Source organism: Eimeria necatrix, genomic scaffold, assembly GCF_000499385.1.
Source record: "Eimeria necatrix Houghton genomic scaffold, Enh_scaff6, whole genome shotgun sequence".
Taxonomy (NCBI): Eukaryota; Apicomplexa; class Conoidasida; order Eucoccidiorida; family Eimeriidae; genus Eimeria; species Eimeria necatrix.
In genome coordinates this window covers 63,809-83,928 of record NW_013651701.1, presented here as the reverse complement: position 1 = coordinate 83,928, position 20,120 = coordinate 63,809, and the positions used below count along the sequence as shown (strand labels likewise).

The following is a 20,120-nucleotide window of genomic DNA, read 5'->3' as shown; positions in this document are numbered from 1 at the left end:
AGGGGCCCCTGGGGGGCCCTTCTGGGGCCCCTCTGGGGTCTCGCTGGGGCCCCTCTGGGGCCCCGCTGGGGCCCTTTTGGGGCCCCCCAGGGGTCCCCACTGGGGCCCCCCAGGGGTCCCCACTGGGGCCCCCCAGGGGTCCCCACTGGGGCCCCCCAGGAGCCCCTCTGGGGCCCCTAAGGGCCCCAGAGGGGACCTAAAAAGACCGTTTTGGGCCCCTGAGGGACCCCAAAAAGGTCTTTTTAGGTCTGCGGGAGGCCCTAAAGGGGTCTTTTCAAACTCCAAAAGGGCCTCAAAAGGGCCTTTTCAAGGCCTGTGGGGGGCCCCAAGGGGGTCGTTTTGAAGCACATGGGGGCCCCACAAGGATCTTATAGAGGCGCCACTGTGGGGCCCATGAGAAGCCCCTAAAAAGCCTTTTGGGGCTTCTTAGACAAGGAATAAAAACTGAGGGGCCCCCAAGAGGGCACAGGGGGCCTCCAGAGGTCCCAAAGATGCCCTCAAGCAGCAGCAAGGGAAGTAATTCCTTCTTTTGTTGCTGGAGGGGGCCTTTTGTGCAGCTGAGGGCTCTCCAGCTAGCTGCAGAGGCGGCGGGCTACCCGCTAGCTAGCTAGCTAGCTAGCTGACTAGCTAGGTAACTAGCTAGCTAACTAGCCAGCTAGATGACTAGGTAGCAAACTGGCTGGCTAGCTAGCTAAGTCGCTCGGCGGCTGCCTCTGCCTCGCCAGGTAGCTAGCTGAGGGCTGGCTAGCTGAGCAGCAGCAGCTAGCTGATAGTTGCCTTGCCAGGTAGCTAGCTAAGGAGCTACTCGGGCAGTTAGTGCTTCTCTGCGTAGGAAGAACGACTGAAGGTGGGTTTCTGCTGCTGCTGCAGCTAGCTGGCTGCAGCTGCTTGGATTGCTGCTGCGCTGAATGCAGCTGCTGCTGCACTCGGTCACTCAGCTGCTGCAGCAGCAAGTCACAGCCCAACCACTGCAGTGACCGCCTAAAGGGCGTGCTAGCCAACCCAGCTAGCTAGCAGGGCCCCTCACCGGGTAACTAGCTAGCTAGCGAGCTGGCTAGCTAGTTGGCTAGCTAGCTAGCTAGCTGGATAGCTAGCTAGCTCGAACTGCTGGCTTGCTGGCATGCTAGCTCAGATCAAAGACCGTTCCATGGGAGGTTGTGCAGCGAGCTGCTGCTGCGCTCAAAAGCTGTGGGGCTTCTAGGGTTGTGCTGCAGCTCCGTTTGTGTCTTCCATGTCTGTTTGCTGCTGCTGCTGCTGCTGCTGCTGCTGCTGCTGCTGGTTGATTTTGGCGCGGCCGTGCTTCTTCTTCGGCTGTAGAAAGAGAGTGAGGACAGAGCAGGGGCCCTTCGCCTGAGGTGCTGCTGCAGGCTGCCCCACATCCTGCAGCAGCTGCTGCAGCTGCTGCAGCAGCGGCAGGTGGTTTTCTGGGGAGAGCCGCTCGCGGCCCCTCAGCTGCAGCGTGAACTTAACCTGAAAAAGAAAAAAGTGAATTGCTGCAGCACAACCTGAGGAAAAAGAAGTGAATTGCTGCAGCAAAACCTGAAAAAGAAAAAAGTGAATTGCTGCAGCAAACTGCTGCAGCAGATCTTCTCCATGCTTCTTCGCTTAGAGCTCTGCAGTGTATAGACAGCTTCCAGGGCGGGGGAGTCTGCTGCTGCTGCTGCTGCCCACGTGTCGTGAGTGCTGCTGCTGCTGGCAAACGTGCATTGTGCTGCTGCTGCTTTTGCTGCTGCTGCTGCGGCGCCAGCGGGCTGCTGTCGCTGCTGCCGGCAGGCAGACTGCCTCTTCAGAAGTTCTAAACAATTCATTTTTTGTTTTCTTTTGTTTGCCTCATTTTAATTTATTATTATTTTTCTTCTTTTGAATTTGCTGCTGCTCTTTGCTGCTGGGTGCAGCAGACACACCTGATGCTTCCCTTCTAAGAAGACCCGCGCCTGCCGCGCCTTCTGCTGGAGGTCCCCCGCAGCAATCCTGAAGAAAGAAGCCAATTATGCAAACTCCGCATGCTGCTGCTGCTGCTGCTGCTGCTGCTGCTGCTGCTGCTTGTGTCACTCTCTGTGCTGCTCCTGTCCCTCTCGGTGCTGCTGCTGCTGCTGCCAGACTTCCAAACTCCCCTGACACTACTATCAGGATGCGAGGCAGCGACTGCAGCTGAGTAGAGCTGCTGCTGCAGCAGTGACAGCAGCAGCAGCAGCAGCGCTAGCAGCAGCAGCAGCGCTAGCAGCAGCAGCAGCAGCAGTATCTGCGGTGGGTTACCGGGCACTCAGCTTGATCTCTTTCTTGCGTGGTTGTTTAGAAGCCTTTGCCCTCAAGGCTCGAGTCTGCGCAGATCCGTAAACCCTAAACCCTAAACCCTAAATCCGAAACCCTAAAACTAAAGACAGAAAGAAAGACTATGAACTATCTATTTCCTCCCCAGGCAAAGATGGGGACCCTGAGCAGCCACAGAAACAAGCCAAGGCGCCCTCACTTTATTGTAGTTTGCAGCAGCAAAGTCTGGGTGTTGGTGCTGCTGCAGCTCGCTCTCCTGCCGCTGCAGCATCTGCCGCAGCATTTGCTGCCCCCCCTCGAAGTCCGAAAGGTTTTCAACTGTATTCCTCAGCTTCAAGTACTCCTCCGGGTCCCCTGCGAAGGGCCCCGCAAGCAAGCGGCCCAGAGCGCCTGCTAGGGGCGCCTGGGGGGCCCCTAGGGGGCCCCCCCGCCTCAGTCTATGGGCAGTGTAGGAGCTAGCTGCGGGAGAAATGAGGCAAGAGGGGGTCCCAGGGGAGCTACGAAAGCCTCGACATAAGCCGCTGCAAAGAAGTAGCAGCAGACAGAAGGAAACAGCTCGCAATTTCATGCTGGGCTGAAGTTCGAGGCCCCTGGGCTGCCTGTGCACTCTGTGCACGACGAGCCCGGGGGTTCCGGCGCGTTTATCACCGTTTCATAGACAAAATTTGATTGAAATTGACAAAATAAACAAATAAAATAAACTAAAATGTTTTCGTTCGGATTTTCGCGGGAGAAAGAAGAGGATCGCCACACTGTCGGCCAAGACCCCAGGGGGCCCCGCCCTCCGCAGGGGAGGAGTGAAGAACGCAGGGATCCCCAATAATTACGGAGGAAAAATATGCAAAATATAATAAAATTGAAGCATTTGAAGACAAATAAGCTAACATCACGTCAAGCCGCAGAGAGGGAATCCTGCCAGGGGCCCCTAAGGGGCCCCCTGCTCAAGGGGCCCCTTGTCCCACCCTCGAGAGCCTCTGGGGGGCTCACTTCCCAACGTTTATGTGGGAGTTGTGGCAGCAGCGGAATTAATTTTAATTTGTTAAGTTTTGACTGGCTTCTGTCTGTTGATTATCTGCTTAAAGTGGACATACACTCTGCCCACGCTGCGCAGACAGCTGCGCAGCACCAGCAGGCGAGGAGTCCCGAGAGGGAAGGGCTTGCCTTCCCTGCTCGATTTGCTGCTGCTGCTGCTGCTGCTGCAGATCTACACCCACGCCAGCGCTTCTGCTGCTGCAGACACCTCTGCTGCTGCAGCTGCTGCCGGCACTCGGGGCCCCCAGCCCCGAGCACTGCAGGCTGCGGTCTATGCCTTGCTGCTTACTGTAGCTGCATGCGCAGCTGGGGGCCCCTGCTTTGCTGTGGGGGCCCCTCAGCATTCCCAAACTCATGGGGTCTTTGCTGCATTCGGCGATGACTTCATGCTGCCTCTGCTTCTGGGGGCCCCCACGTTTGCTGCCCACGCACCGAACAGCAGCAGCAGCAGCAGCAACAGCAGCAACAGCAGCAGTGCTAATCGTCTTGGCATTCCTTAGCAGCACTTCTCAAGCCTTTGTGCTGCCGCATCTTCAAGCAAACTTCAGCTCGCAGTCGTACAGCAGCAATGACTCGGCAGCAGCAGCAGCAACTGCTGCTGCTGCTGCTGCTGCTGCCGCTGCTGCTACTTCCTCTCCAGCAGCCATTCTGCTTCCGCATTCTCCAATTCCGCTGCGCATAGCGCCGAAGCCAATAGCTCATGCACAAGGGGCAGCAGCAACAAGAGCAGCAGCAGCGTCAGCAGCAGCAGCAGCAAGCGAAGCAGCATCGACAGCAGCAGAAGCGCCAGAAGCAGCAGCAGCTGCTGCAGCACTGCCGGCAGCAGCAGCAGCCCACAGAGAGCCACTGGGGGCCTCTCGGCTGCTGCACGTGCGCCTGCTGACTCTGAACTTAGAGAAGATGGTGCATTTTTACACGCAGCTTCTGGGCATGAAGGTTTTGGGGCTATGGGGGCCCCCGGGGGGGCCCCCTGAGGGGCCCCCAGGGGGGCCCCCTGAGGGGCCCCCAGGGGGACCCCCTGAGGGGGCCCCCCCCGCGCTGCAGCAGCAGTCCCCTCACTTGTGGGAGCCCCTGAGCGGCCGCGTGTCTCTTGCGGGGGGCAGCAGCATTCCCGTAGATCGGATTGTGCTGCTGGGGTATGGCCCAGAGGCTGCTGCAGCAACTGCAGCAGGGGGCCCCCCGGAGGGCCCCCCCGAGGCTTCTGCTGGGGGGCCCCCTCAGGGCCCCAAGCTGGAGCTGATCTACAGCAGCAGATGGGCGCAGCAGCAGCGAGAGGCCGAAGCAGCAGCAGCAGCGGCGCTAAGAAAAGAAGAAAGCGATCTGGTTGCTGCAGTTGCTGCTTTCCAGCAGCAGGAGGCGCTGCGGCAGACAGGCCAGTGCAGCAGCAGCAGCAGCAGAAGCAGCAGCAGTTTGCTGCCCAGCTTGTCGCGCATGCGTGGATATGAGAGGCGGAGAGGAAGATATGACAGGGGCCATCATGGCTTCTTCGGACTTTCGTTTTTGCTGCCGTCGCTGCAGCAGCTGCAGCAGCAGCAAGTGCAGCAGGCTGGAGGCAAGCTGCTGCACTTCCCCGCCAAGCGAAAGCAGGTGCCTTCGATGGTACCAGACCAAGACGTGGGTCTTACACTCTAAACCCTAAACCCTCAGCTCTAAACCCTTAACCTTAAACCCTAAACGCTAAACCCTAGCTTTCTTTCTTTAAGAAGCAGCAGCAGCTCTGCTGCTGCTTAGCTGTCAGGGGTCAGGGTCTTGAGTTTAAACTTGCGTTTAGGCGCGGCAAGAGATTTGGGGCCAGAGCTGCTTCATGCTGGACCCCGACGGGAACGGGGTGGAAGTGCTGCAGCTGACGAGCAGCAGCAGCTGCAGCAGCATTGGTCTTAGTGAACAGGCGAGGAAGCAGGAAGCAGCAATCAATACTTGGCAAAACTACATGGCGGAGCAGGAGGCTGACATTTCCAGGCAAAAGGAGAAGCAGCAGCTGCTGCAGCAACTCGACGAAGTGGAAAAGTTGCTGCTACAACTCGAGCAGCAACAGCAGCAGCACCAGGAGGAGCAGCAGAAAGAGCAGCAGCAGCAGGAACGCGACAGGCTGACGAAGCGGCAGCAGGAGCTGCAGAGAAAACTGGCGGTATTTAACGAGCAGCAGCGTATACTTGACGAGCTGGAGCAACAGCAACAGCAGCGGCAGCGGGAGAGGGAAGCAGCAGCAGCTGGCACTGCACTGCAGCACAAGGGGCCCCTTTCGCCCAGACTGCAGAAGGTAGGGCTGCTTTTCCGTCTATTTTGAAGCACCAGCAGCAGCGACAAGAGAGGGACATGGTCACAGAGCCATGATGGAGACTCTGCTGCTGTTGCTGCTGTAGCTGCTGCTGCTGCTGCCTTCCCTGTGAATGTGAGCAGATTCGACTCTACACGTCATCTCCAGTTGCTGCCGATCGCTTCTTTGGCTCTATGCTGCAGATGCAAGTAAGCGAGAAGCTCAGACTCCCGTAGGGGTCTCAAAGGCTAACTAGAGGGAAAGCAGCAATGTAATAAATCCAAAGGGAGCAGCAGGACCTGCAGGCCGGTAGAGGCAGCAGCAGCGTCCGCAGCAGCTTGGAGGCTAGGTAGCGAGCTATGAAACAGAGAGTCACAATGAGAGCAACGCACAATAAAATAAAAAGACAAAGAGGAATGGAAACGGAGACGAGCAAAGGCGCAGACAGAGACAAGAAACGCATGTAGGCAGGGGAGTGAGAGAGGAATTTGCACGCAGACTGAGAAGTAGAAACAGAATTGAGATAAGATAGAGCGAAGAAGCATTAGGAGCCGAAGACAGCAACGAAAACTATAGCAAGTCAACAGAATCACGCAAAGAGAAGCAGAAGCAAACAGAGCAGCTGTGGCAGCGAGCGAAGCATTCACAGCGGGCAAGTTAGAAGCACAGAGGCGGGCGCTGTCATAAATTAAAAGGGAACAAAAAAACAGAAAAAGATCTGGCGAGAAAGATTTGAAAACTGCTGCTGTGCTGCGGGCTGCTGCAGCTCCTGCGCTACAAGAGCCACTTGCTGGAGCGGCTGCACCCTTGGACTCGTTTTGCTGCCACCAGCCGCACATACGCGTGCGAAGCAGCAGCCCTTCGGGCGAAGGCCGGGGCCAGCGAAGGCGCAAAAGCAGCTGCTGCTGCTGTTGCTGCTGCAATAGCTGCAGCAGGAGACCAGGGCCTCTACGGGGAAACTTCCACTGTTCCCACAGAGTGGGAAGGACCTGCAGCGCAGGACCCTCCCGCCGCTGCTGCTGAAGTCTTCAGGACGGAAGCAGCAGAACGTGAGGTGCCACAAGTCCAGGTGGCCTATGCCTACGACGAGAACGTGGTGAGCTGTTTGTCTTGAGTTCGCAGCAGGAGATTTAGCTGCCGGTCCTGGTGCAGTTTTGCTGCAGAGGGCCGGCCCTATGCATGTGCACATCATTTTCGTGTGGGTGTCGTATGGCCAAGCTCTGATCAGACATATCTGTGCAAAAAGCTGCACCAATTAATAGTGTTTGTAGGCAGCAGTGGGATTGCTAGGCCTGGGACAAAATGCTAGGGAGGGCTAGGGAGCCTATGTGAGACCTTCAGGCGGCGTTTCTGTTGCTGCTGCTGTTGCTGCTCAGGTGTCTGTGCACCCAGGGTTTTTGCATGTGGCGCTGTCGGTGGCCGATGTTCCATCAGCTGTTGCGCACATATCCTCTAAAGAAGCAGAGGCAGCTGCGGCAGCAGAGGCGGAAGAGAAAGCAGCAGAAGCCGCAGCAACAGCCGGCAGCAAGTGCCAGCCATGCAAAATGGAAGGCCTGCAGGAAGGCACACACTTCGGAGCAACGGAAATCGTGGGGGATGCTGAAGACGTTTATAAACCCACCACCATTAAATTCCAAACCCCACAAGAGTGTCTTTTGCTCAACTTCGATGGCTATCCTTTCCTTCTGGCTACCGAGGAACAGGCACAGGCGTACTACCGTTGCCTCCAGAAGGCCCCCGTAACAGGCTCCCCTTTCAAAGCGCTGTAATGTGACCTCATTTGTAAGGCCTGGGGTGCAAAAGCACCTCACTCTAGGGCAGATTTCAGAGCAGCAGCAGCAACTGCTGCTCTCGTATGTTTCAGCTGGTGGTGCCGCAGCCGTCGCTGCTGCAGCTTTAGTCACTGCTGCTGTCGCGGCTGTTGGATTTAAGCGCCAACTCGCGTTGGTGTTTCTGTGCCCATGGCAAACTGTTGACCGCAACAATGGGGCGGTGAAGATACTGTTTGTGAGATATAGTGCGAAATAAAACTCGGAAGACTGGGTTACACGGCTAAAGGAAAAGAAACACAGAAAGAGAAGATTCGAAAGGCACATATGTACAGAAAGCCTGAGAGAAGAGCCCTCTACTTGGTTCAGCAAAAGAAGACATCTGAAGCAACGAGGCACTTCGTAATGGAATAATGCAACGTTTCAGCAGGAGTGGCCACTGTGGCGCCGTTGCTGCCTTTGCTTATGTGCGTGCAACTACACTAATGCTGGGATGTACACCTACAAGTGATTGTCTTCGCATGTTCTCGTTTCTCCGCTCGAGCTCTAAGCACAGCTGTACAGGCCACGCTTGTGAATGTTCCGCTTGCACGCCAGCAAAGAAACAAAATGCTTTTAGAATTTAAGGCGCCAAAAGGGCGCAGAGAACGACTGTCGACTGTCGGCTGTACAAAAGTGGCCATGTGGGAACAGGCGTCACTCAAGCGCGCACACAAGGCCAGGTTGTAGGTGGGCATACAGCAAGCCTACAACAAGACCCCCAACTGGGGTCTGCGTCTACGCACACTTACTTGCGCACGGGAAACAAGCACCACCATTAGCTACTTGTCGAGGCGCCGCGCAGCAACGGCCTACCGCCGGCAGCTGCAGCTGCTGGGCTTGCCAGTCTCAAGGGGGCTGAAAGCAAGAATAAACCCTGGGCTTGTACCCACAGGCATGTATGTCTCTCTGTGCCTGTAAGAACGCTGTTCACTGTGTGTCTATGTACACACGCGTGTGCAGTACGCAGGCCTGACAGGGAAGAGGAGCAGCGCTTGCAATGCACTGCATGAGTTCTGCAATTGCAACAAGAGCAGCAGCAATGAGGGCCCCTCTCCGCCATCCCGATTCATGTGCTAATCAGCAGCCATGAGCCAGTTGAAGAGAATCAGATACAGATGCTGAGAGCCAGACAGAGTGAGGAGGCCGCTGCGCTGTTGAACACGCACAGGCCTTCCCTGAAACCATGTACAGCTCAGGGCGCAGCAATACGCAAGGACGAGCAAGCAGTGAGTCAGGAGGGGCTGTGAAGAAAAGCAGCAGAAGCACGACAGCATTACTTTGCAGCATCAACAAATGAAGACCACGGGAAATAGAAAAATAAACGATGCCCGCAGACACAACGACAAGGCGCGGGTGAACAGGAAACTTAAGCTACACAAACGGCGACAGCAACAGAGGCCGAACCGAAGACAGAGCCAGAGGCAGAGCCAGCAAAAGCTCGGCGGTCTAACCCCCGCTGCTGTGCTTTAGGGTGACGGCAGAGGCTGTGTATTTGCCACTATAATCAAATGAGCACGGTAGCTCCAGTGACAGCTGAGAAGAGACACGCAATGCAAAGATCAAAGGCTTCAAGTGCTGAAAATGCCAATGGCCCAATTCTGAGGCCAGCACGAGGGAGAAACGGAGAAGCTCAAACGCCCCGTGGCGCAACAAATGCAGTAGCAGTTGCCGGTGAAGCTGCTGCTGTCGTTGCCGATGCTGCTTCCGAATTAGCAGAAAAGCCGGCTGCGGCGGCTGTCGTTGTGCTTGCTGTTGCAGCTGATTCCGGTGAAACCAGTCCAGCGTCCGCAGCAAGTACTGCAGCAGAGCTTGCGCGGGCGTTGGACAGAGAGGCCCAGACAGCTTCGATCACTTTAGGCGGTAACTGTTTCGTTATGTTGTCTATTTGCTGCAGCAAGAAGGGAGTAACAAAAGTGGATCGCACCCACAAGGTTGAACTGCAAACTCTAAGCTCTCAACCTTACTGTGAGTTACTAGAGGATAACATCCCCAAAGTGCGACGCGGCTTCTTTGCTCCCATGTTTTCAAGCATGCGGTTAAACAACGGCAGCATCGATAAAACTTCAAGAGTGGTAGCATCAGCAACAGCAGTACCGGCACGATCACCAACAAGCAGCCCCTCGAACACGCGTAGCAGCAGAAGACTCAGCAGCAACAGCACTACGGCAACTCCCCAATCGTTGAGAGCCCGAAATTCCAATCTCTGCGCACCGCCAAAAGGAGCTCCACGCTGGGATTGGAAACAGCAGGAGGCTTAGAGGACGTCAACTGAGGGTTTTGCAAGCTGTCATCACATCCCTTCAGGTCGCTTCGTTTTAGACTCGATTCCTCCTGCCCGTGTTGCTGGTGTTGCTGTTGCTGCTGGTCTTGCTGCTCCACGTCCACAGCCGGTGAACGCGTGCTGCATCCAGCCTCTCTAATTGAGAAATCCACCGCAGGTCGGCGCCTTGCCGTGTCCTGCTGTTCCTGCTGCAGCTCCTGTTGCAGCTGCTGAGGCTCAGAGAGTGTTCCAGTTGGTCGAGAGTCAAGAACAGAGATAGCTTGTTGCAGTGCCTCTTCGGCTGCAACTGTTTGCGTATGCTGAGTATTCTCGTCGCCTTCAGGCCTCTGTTGGGCCTGTTTTGATTTCAAGGGTGCACGCACCTGGGGAGTGTCAAGATGCAGCAGCAGGGGCTGTAGCTGCGCTTCCTCAGCCCTCAGAGGCTGGCTGGGAGGGGCTGCTGGCGACGACGGGCAGCTACCTCCACGAAGCTCCTCCTCCAGAGGCCCATTTGTCCGCTTAAGGTCACTGCTGGACATCCCTCTCTGGCCTGAGTAAAAAGGGCTAGCAAGTGTAGTGAGCTGGTTGTGCATTGTGGAGGGCTGATCAGTGGTCACCACGGAGCAGTCTGTGAATTGTCCAGTGGTGTTCCACGGCCCGGCTGGGCTGCAGCTTGAGGCTGGCGGAGAGCGGGTCTCGCTTTGCTGCAGTGCGTGAGATCGCACATGTTGTTGTGTAGAATGTCCTGTGTCACGTCCGTCTTCGTCGTTTGTTTCGACGTTTCCGTCTCCGTCTGCAGCAGCTGGGGAGGCAGCCCAACTACTTCCTTCACAACACAAGGAGCTGCGGCGACTGCCAGAGGCAGCTGCTGCTGCTTCGATCGGAGACGGATCCCTGGCGTCGGGAGATACGGACGAAGGCCGACACAGCTGAAGAGCATCAGCAGCAGGGGCGCCTCCGTGGGGTCTCGGCGCACTGCCACCAATAGATGCTGCTGCTCCTGAAGCGGCAGCAGTTGTTTGTGAACAGGCTTGAGCTTTCTCCTCAACAAAAGTGTCTGGGGAGCTGCTTGGGGCCCACCCAGCAGAACTCGCAGGGAGACAGCACGGAGAAACACTGCCATTTGCTGCCCCTGCAAGGTCCTTCTCTCCGTCTGTTGATACTTGAAGGGCTTCTCCATTAAGCACGCCTTCGGCGGGCTCGAGAACTGTGGCGCTATCTGGTCTGTCTGCCATTTCAACATTTGCATCAGCTGCCGCGGCTGCTGCTGCAGCGGGTGCAGCGGTTGGCGCAGCTGCTGGTGGAGTGACTAGTGAAGTGTCCGCTGCGGAAGAAGCAGCATTCAGCGGGGGAGTCCGGGTGTCGACTGTACAAGCTTCGTCTTGGGACTTGAGCTTTCTTACAAGACACGGCAGCCCCATTTGGTGTGCCCTGTGGGAGAAGGCGCGGGGGGAACTCGCGCCGGCTGACCACCAGCTGTTCATATTGTCTGCTGCCTGTTGTTGGGGGCAAGGGGAGGGAGAAAAAGTGAGGGCGCCTTCTATCTCTAATGCCTCAAGTGGTCTGCTGCTTCCTCCACCAGGAGGCATCAGGTTGGACAGGTCCATCTGGAAGTAAGACCTTGTGTCCTCTTGAATGCGCCCAAGAAGTTGTGACTGCGCCTCCTGCTGGGGTCCTTCTGTCGGTCGGCCATCCCAGTGAGGCGGGAAGGGGGAAATGCAAGTGGGTAGCCCTGTCGAAGCATCTTCGCAGAGGCCCTTTCCATAGCTAGCTGGTCCTGCGGCACTCAGCTGCCTCCGCGCACCAATGTGTGTCTCCAAGCAGGGAGAATCTAGGGGTCCGGCCGCCATGTCAGAGGGCCCCAGAGAGAGCTGGAGACTGAGGTCAGTGTCTGCGGTGCCATCCAGGTCGGTGAGTTTGGGCTGGGCGTCGTCTGCGAGAGAGAGAGGGCCCTCTGGGTCCCTTTCCCTCTCATCTATCTCCTTCAGCCGAGGGGCAATGTAGCTGTTGCAGGCCGAAGGAGACGGCAGCGAGTCGCAGCCAAGACTGGCAGATAAGGAGGTCGACGGCGTCTCAGTGGAGGAGCCGCTTCCGTCTACTTGCTGCCCCCTCCAGGCCTTGCCGCTCTCCCCCGCCGCAGAGCCCGGCAGACCCCACGGCTCCTGCAGTGCAGACGCTGCAGCAGCTGCTGCGGCTGAAGCACTTCTGGCTGGAGAAACATTCAAGAACGGGGGCCTCAGGTCCTGGAAAGAACGCAGCTGGAAAGATGAAGCTCTCGAAAGAGGGCTACTCTCGAACTTCTGAACGGGGGGCTCCCCTGCACTTGGTGCACTAGGTGCCGCTCCACTGACAGGCCCCTCGGACTTCCCTGTGTTCTCGTCAGAGCCATCTCTAGGCAACCGCCGCACCTCAGGAGGCTCCACAGCTTCTCTGTTTCTCTCATTCTCTCCGCACAATGGCGCATGCACTTCCGGCACCGCGTGGCGGTAACTAGGGAAAGGGAAGAGGCTGAGGCCCCCTTGTCGGGTGTCCAGGCACTCCGACGGCTGTGGCGCATGCGAACTCTGGGGGTGGTCCAACATGTGGGGCCCCTGTACCTGTACCGGCGTTTTTATGCGCGTTAGTGGCTGCCTTTGACTGGCTGCTGCTGCTGTTGCTGCTGTAGGTTGCAGCATGGGTGCCTCTCTTAGTGTAGGTGCTTCGGGGGGTCTCTGTAGGCAGCGTGTCCCCCTTGTGGAGCCTCCCACTGGACAGGGTAGTCTTCTGCTGTGGGATTGTTGTACAGGGTCAAGCTGTTGCAGCGACGGCAGCCCGCCTCCAGCTGCGGCAGCTGCAGCGGCTACTGCCAGCTCTGTGCGCGGGGGCTGGGATTCGAAGAACCTAGCGTTCCCCCGAAGCCCCTTTGCGTCTTTATGCCAAGGCGTTTCGGTGTCTGTGTCTTTTGACTGCCTGTCCATGTCCAGCATCGGGAAGACTTCAGGGAAGGCCTTGCAGCCCTCGGCGTCCCTGCTGGGGCTATGGGCAGCAGCCGTAGCAACAAGGGGGCCCCCGGGCTGTGGAGGCACCCCGAGGTCACTATCTGCCACTCCCTGACCAAAAAGGGCACAGTTATCTCCATCTCCGCTCCCGTAGAATGGGAAAGGCCCAGGAGAGGGCAGCCCAAAGTCATAAGCCAATTTGTATGCTACAAGCCTGCAAACTTCCTGCACAGTTTGACCAGTGGGAGTAAAAGGAGCCATTAGGGAAACGGGAGAGCGGTGGCTAGTGTCGAGCCCATCGGAAGCTCCCGCAGAGGTGCTGCGGCCAGGGATGGAACACGCCAAGCCGATTTTTTTGAACTGCACCTTTAGCTCCTGATCTCCTATGATTAGGGCCGCCTTTTTGTACTGCACAAGCTCGTAGGCGGCCTGAAGGGAGGAGAGCTCGACGAAAGCATAGGGCAAGTAGTTGCTTCGCTCCCTCATCTCCACGCATACCACCTCCCCATGCTCCAGCAAGAAGTTAATCGCCGATCTCAGACTCTCCTTACTTGTACCCGGCAGCATATTGCTCACATATACGCTGCGCCCATGGGGCGTGTTCGGCCGGTCTGACTTACCCAGGCCCAGGTTCGCTAGTTCTCCTCCATCCCCACCGGGACTCGACGAGTCTCCCTTAGGCCGACGGCGAAGAGAAGCATCTAGAGGCATCTTTACGCCCAACAGACGCTCCAAAGGCTGCCGAACTGTGCGCTGATACGCAGTACAAAACAGCAGCAAAACAGCAGCAAGTCAGCACTAGCAGCGACAAAGGCAAAGCTCCGCAGCAGCACGAGACTCTAAGCGTAGGCGCACAAACTGGTGCGTTCTCCGGGCTGCTGCCTAGCCAGTGAGCCCAAACAAGCCCGCGCTGTTATGCGCAATCCCCTTAACTCTCAAGGCCCCAGAGCGCCAACTTCAATGAGCAGCAGCTATTACAGCTGCAACTACAACAGCTGCTGTGGCTGGCTTAGTGGCCTTTAGCCAAGGCAGCAATGTGCGGCCGGGGGCTACTTTAGTGCCAGGCGTTGTATGAGGCTACTGCTGAGACAGCTTCTATACGTGGGAGTGTCCGATGAAACTGGAAACTCAGGGAGGAACTTACACGGATGCATTCATTGACAGAAATTCCGGCGTGACGGTCAAAGCAGAAACGGCAGGGCTGAAGCAACAACAGCACAAATACGGCAAGCATTAGGCGAAGCAGTGCCGAAAGCCCTGGAAGAGGCAGCGATGTCAAAAGCTTCCGTTCTGCTTGGTCTCCAAAGAAAACCAAAACGAAAGGGAAACAGTGCAACAGCTGGCTGCGCCCAAGTGGGTTCGGAAAAGCCGGAACCGTGTGCAAAGCAGCCACGAGGACTGAGAGAAGCAAAGAGGCTGATGAGGCGCAGCGTAGCCCAGAAAGCAAGAAGAGATGCTGGAGATGAGAAAGACGCGGGAGACAGAGATACAGAAACGAAAAGGTAGAGACTGAAAAGCATCGGAAACAAGAGAGACGAGGTTCTGCAGGAGGCATAGTGACAGGGAGCAGGCAAATGGCTAGGGGACGTGAGGGTTTGAGACCCACTAGAGGGCAGTGCTCTCCTCTGTGGGAGGATCGGTGACAGTTGGGGCAAACAAACTCCCCAAATGGACAATTCGTAATTTTGTGCTCCATAGAGTCGCAAGAGAGGCAGAGAGTTGCTGCACGTGCGCACCCCAACAACTTAGATCCCAGCGTCAAAAGTAGTGTTATGAGGCATGCAGGTGTAGTTGCAGTGCACAGTGGCTTTGCGTCGCATAAGCAAGGATTGGGGGGTAGATCTAAAGGCTACCAGTGACGCGGTGGAAGTCGTTCTCAGATATACCGTTCGGCTCTTGTGGATTTTCAAACCAAGGGTAGAGCTTAAGTGGCTAGGCACTGGTATCTTACACTTTGCGTAGGCCTCCACCATTTCAAAGCGGGTGAGGCGCAAGGGCCTCGACTCTCTTTGGCTAAGAACCTGCTTAGCCTGCCACATTTCTAGCGTGCTGGCTAGGGGCAGCTCAGCTGGAGTTCCCCCATCTTCCGTCAGTCTCCGGGAGTCAGCTAAGTCAGAGAGCTCGTTCGCACGTTGGGAGCCTTCGGGAGCAGAGGTAGGTTTAAAAGGCGCGTGTGGGGTTGATGGAAAAGCTGGAATAGCTGTTGGTGGTGCACCTACTGCTGCCACTGATGACGAAGCAGTTGCTGCTGCAGCCTCCCCACCAACAGGGTGGCTGCAGGTCAGGCCCATCCACTTGTTCGAGCAGCTGTAGCACTCCAGAGCAGCTTCTGGCTGCAGAGGGTACCCTACAGAGCAGTGCCCCTCAAGAAGCATGTTCTTTTGCAACTGTAGTCGCATTCCTCTCTGCATTGCTTGCTGCTCAGTGACCTGTTTCTGCTGCTGGTGTTGCTGTAAATGCTGCTGCTGGTGTAAGTGTTGTTGCAACAGTTGTTGCTGCAGCTGCTGCTGGAGCTGAGGAGGGTTAACTTGACCAGCTTGGATGTGCTGCCGCTGTACTTGTTGCAGATGCTGCAGCTGCTGCTGGTGCCTTTGTTTTTGCGGGTGAAAAAAGTGTGAATGAGTGCTACTGTTCGGAAAAAAGTTGTGCCCCTTAGTACCTTGCTGATGCATCTGCTGCTTTTGCTGCTGCTGATGCAGAGTCAAGGCTTCCCTACTCTCTCCCAGCTGCACGCTTAGGTGCGCTCGCTCGATAGAATAGGGGATCAAGCTTGTCACGTGGCCGCCTGCAGCGCACACACATTAATTGTGCAGTGGCTCGGAAAGTCCTTTTCTTGCAAGTCAGCAGTAACAGCTGCAAATCAGAACTGCAACAGTATTCAGAGCAACAGATAATCCTGCAGCACCAGCAATTAGCCGTGGACTACCAGCAGCTAATAGAGCATCAATAGTTACTGCAGCAGCAGCAGGAGGCCGTCAAGCACAAGCACTGTCACCGCTGCTCTTTTTAGTGCCGGACAAATGACCTGCTGGGGTGTGAGAAGTTTCACCTCAGCCAGCACAAACAAAGGGGGGAGCAAGCATGGACGGTACATTAATTTTCCAGGCATAGTTCTCTTATTCTGGGCAGTACTTTCTTAATTCTAAGCTGACCGGCGCCAGTCTGGGGCCCCTGGGAAAAAACCTTCATTGCCGACGGGGCCCCTCCTCGCGCTGCAGTTGTTGAAGAGCATACAGGGACAGAGGCGTCTGTGGGTCCCTTATCGTTTACAGCTGCATGCAATGCCAGCTGCGGTTGATGAAGGGTGTTGTCAGTGGAGAAGGGGTGCGTGGTTTGGAAATGCAGAGGCACGCCTCTGCTGCAGCCGTCGAAGGCGAACACTGCTGCTGCTGCTCCCGGAATTTCCGTGTCTGTGTGGCTGCTGGCCCCTCCAGAAGGGCACAGGGGCAGCTGGGCCGGCGCAGGAGCAACCGCGGTTTGTACGCCTGGCCATAGCAAGTGTGATGCAGAGCTATGGGCGGACTGCAGCAGATGAGTACAGCCTAAGTAGGAGTCATTGTTCTTCTGTTGCAGCAGCTGCTGCTGTGGTGGGTGTTGCTGCTGGCGTTGCTGTGGGTGATGTGGGTGTTGCTGCAGGTGCAGATGCAGAGCCGCTGTTGCCGCGACTTGCTGCGTCTCTTCTTCATGGTGTCCACTCCGAAGAAAGGAGCCATCAGCAGCTGTGTCCAACCCCGAGGACACCTCCATTATACCCGTAGCCTTGGGGAATACGGAGAGGAGAAAGCGTACAGGTGGGGGCCCCCAGCTCTTCGGGGTCCTGTGCGCGTACGGCCCCCGGGGGCGTGAGAAGCCTCCTCATATACAAACGGAGGTGAGGGGCCCCAACTTTTGTCGCTGCCAGCTGTTTGCTGCCCCTGCTTCTGGCTGTGTTTGGCTACTACGACCTACGGCTGTCCTCTGGCCTTCTGCTGGTACTGCTGGGGGGCCCGAGAAGGAAGACAGCTCATTTCCGAAGGCCCTTCGGAGCCGGGGATGTCCGTCTGCTGCGCTCGACGGAATGCAGCAGCTGCGCCTGAGAATAAAAAGAAGGATTCCGGAGCGCTAGAACAGTATGGCTGCTGCCACCTGCTGCACCAGCTGAGCTCGAGTGGGAATGGGTGGGATCGCGTGGGACGGTTCAGATCGGGGGGACCGTGTAAAGGCCTCTCAGCGCCGCAGTAGCGGCCACAGTGTGGCTCTCTACATCGGACGTGGGCAACAAACAGTAGTCAAGGGCTGCTGCTGAGAGGTTTGGCTGCAGCAGCCTCAGCAGGAGTCAAGGCAGCAGCAGCAGCTGCAGCCACGGCGCTAGCATCGACAGCGGCTGCAGCAGAGCGACGAGCAGTGGCAGCAGCAGCAGCAGCTACGAAGCCCCGCTCATTGCATGACCCCAAGCGCCGCTGCTGTCAGGTGCTGCTAAAGGCCACGGGCAGTCGCTGTGCTGCAGCTGGCGCTGAAGACGTCCGGGGTGCAGCAGCCAAGCGTAGCTGAGGAAATCCTTGCCAATAAATCGGAACGAAACTATTGAGCACAAACAATCATGTAGACTAATGACTGCCTGTTGGATTAATATGACTCGTTTTGACGGTTCGTCGCAGCACCTGAAAGCAAAACAGAAGAGAAGGCCTCAAAAAGCTAGTTGTCGGTAGAAAGTGCTGCAGAATCCCATTTCGTGCTTTCTACGCTACTATTCTTTTGGCTTCATTGAAAACGGCGGCAGCGCCAGCAACAGCAGCCGATCTCGTATGTGGCCCATGGGTAGGTCCTGGGTCTCGGCGGCGGCGCAGACCAGCCAACCCACCACTTGCCCCAAATCATGTCAAACTACAGCTAAAGATGGTACATGTGGGCAACACAGTCGGCCTCTGAGGTGGAATTTCCAATTTAGTGGGTGTACTAGCGGTATGGGGGACGAAGTAGCGTACGTGGAAGGTCTGCTTTGGAGTCAGAAAGCTGGCTGCGTTGTTGCGGCATCCGCAGAGACAACAACGACACAGGCGGTGACAATGTGCTGCTTCTGAGTCAATGAAGGCAGCCAGGGAAAGAGAAGGGCTTGGGGCACCCTGTGGGATGAAGAGATCGAACACGGGCAGACTGGGCGCAGGAGGGGGAGGGAGCGGCTTGTGTTACTGCGGTGCAGCGTTTGTACCGGCCCGCAGTTGCTGCTGGCTGTGTTTTTTGAGTGTTTTTAAACGCCGAAGGCAAGGTCGAGGCGGTGAGCCCGGAAGAAGAGAGCAGAGAGCAGCCGACGCGCCAGTTGCCCGTTGTCTGTAGGCGGCCCTCTGCGGCGTTGCTGTCAGTTATGTCGGGTGGTTCTGCCTGGTACAGCTGAGTTAGCTCACCGAGAAGAGAACTGAATGGAAATAAACGAAATTCATTGGGGAAGACAGATGAGAGGCGACGCCCGACGCTGTCGGGAGAACTGGCAGGCTGCCAGCGCCGAGCAGCTCAGGAAGGGGAAGTGGGGCAGAGGTAGTTAAGGGTCAGTTGTATTTAAATAAACTAAATAAAAAAGACACATTTCTCACAACTGTGGAAAATGTGAGGCGTAACGACAGCCAATTTGCCGCCAAAACCCACAAACCCAAACACTCGGAGCTGCCGTGCCCGACCCCAGCCAGCGCCGTCTCCCCTGCCGTCTCCCGAGGGCCCCTTTCGTTACAAGGATAAGTAAAGGTAGTGTGCTTTTGCAATTTAAAGGGAGGAAACTATTTGTATCTATGCAACATACTCGGGGCAGATTTGGGGGAAAGAATTCAAGCAGCATTACCCGGGCAGCATACGCACGCTCACATGCTCGCAGCGACCGAGCAGACGACACACAGCATGCCAGCAGTGTCTATCGGAAAAGACAAAAAGCAAAAAATTTTCTGAGATTTTTTAATCCATTTGAGGCCTTCACATTTACCGCATCTGCAATCTACTGGGGAAAGTCGCACAGCCTTGCCCCCTATGGAGAAACTCGAAGCTTTACATAGCTAACTGAGACGAGCAGCGCTCCCGGCTTCTGTGCCGTAGAGCCTTGTCTCATTCCAATCCTATCATACTCAAGTACTAGCACAAGCGCCATGTTCTAAAGCAGTGAAAAAACCTAGCGAGAGGGTTCCCGGGATCGCTTCCACCCTCCCCTTTGTGCACTGGAGAGAATCTCTCTACTTCGCACTGCAATTGGCCGCCATAGTAGGCAAGGGGTGACTCGTGGATGCTGCTTTAGGCAGAAGAAAAGCGATCTTGGACTCAGTTCTCCAGAGTGAGTTGGCGCCACTCGTGACCCATATGTGGTGTCAGACAGCCGTTTGGCCTTGAAGGCATGAACGGCTCAGAATGGCTCAATCTTACTCTTGAAAAATTCAGGGTTTTCTGTGGTACAGATGTTATGGCGTCGCTCAAAAGAAGCGACTCCTGCCCTGGCTTTAATTGACACTGTTCTTTGTTGGCGAGTATACACTCGACCCGAAATTTCCTTGGCTAGTCTTTACTGCTCTTGACTAGCCTTTTCATTCTTTCAAGTTCGCTGTACTCTGCCATGTCCGGCTTATCCCGGATCGATTGTTGCACTGCCGACCCTATGTACAGCTGCACATTCTTGCGTTATCAAAACAGAAATGGGCCCAGTCTAATGCTGTCTATACACACCTGCCTTTGACACACAGGTAGAAACCATTCCGTCTGTTGTTACGGGCAGGAGCTCCTTGTGCCACAAGATGGAGAGCGCCGGACTTCTCTGCCCGAGCTGTTGATTCAGTGCTGTATAGGGGGGTGGCTCTTGAAAAAAACATTCCTTTGTCTATTCAGGCCATCAGCGGGGTGTCCTCTGTGGCGGCTTTTGAGTTTGAATAGGCTGGTCTCCCGTCGTCTGTTGAAGCATCATCGAAGGTCTTGAACTCGTCAGGAGACATTCTCTCGCGGCCGTTTCCTCCCCTCTTCAGCACGCGGTAGTATGACAGGAAGACGGCCATGGCTACCGAGTTTAGCAGCAAGTGCAAAGTAGTCATTATGAACTGAAACACACAGGGAGAGCCCGAAAGGGCGTTGGCTACCAGCTCCCCCGCGTCGCAGACCATTGTCATAATGGCCACAATCAAAACTACCAACACAAATCTGTAAGACTTCGTCACCGTTGATAGCACTCCCAGTGCACCTGCAATGATAGTAAACGACGAAGAAAAGAAATTAAAGGCGAGGATAGACTCGGAACTGCCCTGAGAGCTGTTTTTCCGCATGGTAGCACACAGCTCCACAGTAGAGCTCAACATATTGTACAGAGAAAATATCACCACACACGCCGCCAAGTTGAATGGGCCAATGCCCCTGATGTTGCAGCTGCACTTCCCCATCTTGTTTGTTGGCTGTGGCGATCTTGGCCCAGATGGGTCGGCCGCGGTCCTCAGAAAGGCCCTCCAACTATGTCTAAGCTGTCAAAGAGAAAAAACAATTGGAAGTTGTTTCTATGCCGTAATTTCTTTGCTTCA

General features: G+C 56.1%; 5 protein-coding genes across 5 annotated transcripts; 2 read left to right on the top strand and 3 right to left on the bottom strand.

Annotated features, from left to right (window-relative positions):
• Positions 1-1,197: 1,197 nt before the first annotated feature.
• ENH_00071630 (hypothetical protein, conserved) lies at positions 1,198-2,839 on the bottom strand (the record flags this gene model as incomplete). Its single annotated transcript, XM_013577319.1, has 4 exons — positions 1,198-1,470; positions 1,905-1,971; positions 2,257-2,321; positions 2,471-2,839. 4 exons carry the CDS (start codon positions 2,837-2,839, stop codon positions 1,198-1,200), a joined length of 774 nt encoding a protein of 257 aa, XP_013432773.1.
• An 818-nt stretch (positions 2,840-3,657) lies between these two features.
• ENH_00071620 (glyoxalase, putative) lies at positions 3,658-7,329 on the top strand (the record flags this gene model as incomplete). Its single annotated transcript, XM_013577318.1, has 5 exons — positions 3,658-4,917; positions 5,075-5,563; positions 5,704-5,769; positions 6,327-6,656; positions 6,937-7,329. The coding sequence occupies 5 exons, from the start codon at positions 3,658-3,660 to the stop codon at positions 7,327-7,329; spliced, it is 2,538 nt and encodes an 845-aa protein (XP_013432772.1).
• A 1,672-nt stretch (positions 7,330-9,001) lies between these two features.
• ENH_00071610 (hypothetical protein, conserved) lies at positions 9,002-16,356 on the bottom strand (the record flags this gene model as incomplete). Its single annotated transcript, XM_013577317.1, has 6 exons — positions 9,002-9,259; positions 9,583-13,362; positions 13,754-13,810; positions 14,216-14,331; positions 14,561-15,394; positions 15,762-16,356. 6 exons carry the CDS (start codon positions 16,354-16,356, stop codon positions 9,002-9,004), a joined length of 5,640 nt encoding a protein of 1,879 aa, XP_013432771.1.
• Positions 16,357-16,762: 406 nt separating this feature from the next.
• On the top strand, positions 16,763-17,139 carry ENH_00071600 (hypothetical protein, conserved; the record flags this gene model as incomplete). The annotated part of the gene is given in 2 exon segments (XM_013577316.1): positions 16,763-16,891; positions 16,897-17,139. Coding segments are annotated over 2 exon segments (372 nt in total).
• Positions 17,140-19,439: 2,300 nt separating this feature from the next.
• ENH_00071590 (hypothetical protein, conserved) lies at positions 19,440-19,985 on the bottom strand (the record flags this gene model as incomplete). The annotated part of the gene is made up of 1 exon (XM_013577315.1): positions 19,440-19,985. The coding sequence occupies one exon, from the start codon at positions 19,983-19,985 to the stop codon at positions 19,440-19,442; it is 546 nt and encodes a 181-aa protein (XP_013432769.1).
• Between the last annotated feature and the right edge of the window lie 135 nt (positions 19,986-20,120).